At 66.0% G+C, this 3,029-nt stretch overlaps 1 protein-coding gene across 1 annotated transcript; it reads right to left on the reverse strand.

Annotated features, from left to right (window-relative positions):
* Window positions 1-631: 631 nt before the first annotated feature.
* Window positions 632-2,059, reverse strand: LOC147344601 (olfactory receptor 226-like). The gene has a single exon (XM_086379143.1). The coding sequence runs from the start codon at window positions 2,057-2,059 to the stop codon at window positions 1,094-1,096; it is 966 nt and encodes a 321-aa protein (XP_086235269.1). The 3' UTR covers window positions 632-1,093.
* Between the last annotated feature and the right edge of the window lie 970 nt (window positions 2,060-3,029).

Raw genomic sequence — 3,029 nt, forward strand, 5'->3', positions numbered from 1 at the left:
CTGAGTGGGTCTGCCGTCCCTCTGTGCCCCTTCCCCGAGCCCCAGACCCTGCTGTCCCCAGCTGGCGTCCGACCCGCTGCGATAAATCCAGTGGAAACGCCTGTCTCGCCTGGTCCTCTCGTCCAGGTAGCCGCCTGCATCCTTCAGGCTTTCTCCGAGGGTGAGGGTGGTGTCTGGCCTCTCCCCTCCCGGGTCTGCATCCTGCCCTTGGGCACGGTCCTGAGTTCGGCTCCCGCTGTATCCTGGTGACACTGAGGCTTTATTCTGCGCCTTCCGTCTGGACCCCAGATCCAGGCCGTGCACTTCCTGGGGGCGTTTCCAGATGTGAGCTCAGCCTGGCCTGGGGCCTGCCCTCCCCCAGCCCCGCCTCCCGCCTCCACCTCCAAGGGCCTGACCCTGCCTCCTCCCCAGGAGCCTCCACGCCCCGCTGGCTGGCTCAGGGTGGGGCCTGGGGCCCTGGCACCTTGGGGGCCCTGCTGTGTGGCCCTGACCGACCGTACCTGCTGCTCCACTGTGTCAGCCAGGCGTGACTCCCTGACCCCCGCCTCAGCAGCACCTCGTAGCGCCCGGCAACAGGCCGGCGTGCGATGCTCGCTTTATTAGTGAGACGACAGATCAGTGGCCCAGCTTTATTAGTGAGACAACAGATCAGTGGCCCAGTGTTTTCACTCTGCCTTTTAAGTGATCGCTTCACAGGCATTTGATTTGAAAGTACGCCCATTTTGAAAGAGGGCCGTACCCATAATTTCTGACGTTAGGCACCTCTCAGGGGACATCTGTTCCATCATAGTGGCTGCCACGATAGCTGAGCGGCCGGACTTTCGGAGCCTGGACCTGGCGCAGCGATGGGGTGGTCAGCGCCAGCTCTCCCAGGCCGAGGCCCCCTGGTGGGCTCTACCCACAGTGCTGGCTGAAGGGGCAAAGCATGGACGTGCCCCCCCCCGCAGTGCTGGCGCGCTGTTCCCCTCATCTCTCCCTGTAGATGCTGCAGAGCGCCTCCCTCTCAGAGCCGTGGGCCGCCCAGCACTGCCTCCTGGCGCAGCAGGCGGGCCTGTCTGTCTGAGGGGGTCCCGGGGCGTGTGGGGAACGTGCCCTAGGAGGTGGCGCCCCGGGCCTGGGCTGCCCGCTGCACCACCTTGTGCAGGGCCTCCTTGACCTCCCGGTTCCGCAAACAGTAGATGATGGGGTTGAGCAGGGGCGTGAGCACCGTGTAGACCACGGACACCACCTTGTGGGGGTCAGAGGAGTAGATGGCACGAGGCCGGGCGTAGATGAAGAGGGAGGCGGAGTAGAAGACGACCACCACGGCCAGGTGCGCGACGCAGGTGGAGAAGGCCTTGTGCCGGCCGGCGGCGGAGGGGACACGCAGCACGGCGCCGATGATGGCCGTGTAGGAGGAGACGGTGAGCAGCAGGGGCCCGAGCAGGATGAGCAGCGCCAGGAGGAAGTCCATCAGCTCGGCCAGGGCCACGTCGGAGCACGCCAGGTTCAGCAGGGGTGACACGTCGCAGAAGAAGTGGTTCATGACGTTGGGGCCGCAGTAGCCCAGCCGCGCGATGAAGAAGACCTTCCCCACAGAGATGGTGAAGCCCGAGAGCCAGGAGCCGGCGGCCAGGAGGCTGCACAGGCCGGGACTCATGATGGCCGGGTAGCGCAGGGGGCTGCAGATGGCCACGTAACGGTCGTAGGCCATGACGCCCAGGAGGGCACACTCGGTGCAGGCCAGCGCCAGGAAGAAGTACAGCTGAGCCATGCAGCCCGCAAAGGAGATGCGGCGGGACCCGGGGACCACCAGGCTGACCAGCATCTTGGGCACCGTGACGGAGACGTACCACACCTCCAGGAAGGATAGGTTGCTGAGGAAGACGTACATGGGCTTGTGCAGCGTGGGGCTGGCGCGGACCACGGCGATGATGAGCAGGTTCTCGGTGACGGTCAGCAGGTAGGCCAGCAGGAACAGCGCCAGCAGGCACGCGTGGAGCCCCAGCGAGCCCGGGAAGCCCACCAGGATGAACTCGGTCACCTCCGAGCGGTTGGCCCCCGCAGACGGGGCCTGCATGGCCCTGCCTGAGGCAGAGGTGGCGGATTAGGCGTGGCGCCTCCTGTGTGGTGCCCAGCTTCCCGTGAGGAGGGGTCCTGACTGTTCATATCCCCGCTGCTGGCCACGCCTGGTCCACGGCAGCGCGAGTTTCCTGCCAGGCGCTTGGTGGGCACTGGGCAGATGTCTGCTCTGGGGCTGCCAGCCTGCCTGGCTACAGGCAGACAGACGCGGTTATTGTGGGGAGGGGGAGTGGGTTGCCTACAGGACACCTCAGAGGCCGACCTGGGGACCTGCGGCCAGTTTTGGGGAGATGGGTGGGGGGCCGCGGTCCAGGGCCTGCGGTCGGGGACAGTGGGCAAGTGAGTGGGGCAGTCGGGAGGGGCCAGGCCTGGAGCCAGGCTCGCTGTCTCCCCGCGTGAGGGCACCCTGTGTCTGCGGTCACAGCCCCACCAAGCTCACCCACGGTGTAAGCGCAACGCTTGGCAGGCCTCAGGAGCGGGGCACATATGCCCGAGGAGAAGCAGGCTCCCGAGGGTTAGCAGCACCCAGGGACCAATCCCCCCACCCTGGGTCCCCTCGTAGCTCTGGACGCGTGAGCTGTGACCCCAGCCTGAGTTCCCTCCGTGGCCTTCAGGGTCCAGCCCTCAGCCGCCTGACTTCACTTCTGTCTGAGCCTGGCCCTGCCGGTGTGCTCTGGGGCGGGACCATTCTGTGTGGGTCTCCGCCCCTTCACCCCAGGGGGACAGTCAAGGGGCTGCCAGGGCTGGCGGTGGCTTCCTCCCTGTTACAGGAAATCGTTCTCATGGGCTTGGAGGGGCTGGATCCTCAGGGCGGAGTTAGCCCCAACCCCACCTCACTGGGCAGTGGGGTCTCTTTTCTCCTGCTGCCCTACCCCAAACCCCCCACCCCATGTTAGCCTGTTCCTCTGTCCTGGGCCCTCTGGATGTCCCTGTGAGCTTCCAGGCCTCTAAAACCCATACAGACCACC

The sequence above is a fragment of the Bos grunniens genome, chromosome 26 (assembly GCF_055505025.1).
Source record: "Bos grunniens cultivar Pamir isolate PY7600 chromosome 26, Bosgru_T2T1.0, whole genome shotgun sequence".
Classification (NCBI taxonomy): domain Eukaryota; kingdom Metazoa; phylum Chordata; class Mammalia; order Artiodactyla; family Bovidae; genus Bos; species Bos grunniens.

Coding starts and splice junctions, on each gene's coding strand:
- LOC147344601 (XM_086379143.1), bottom strand. CDS start 2,059: ATGCAGGCCCCGTCTGCGGGGGCCAACCGCTCGGAGGTGACCGAGTTC.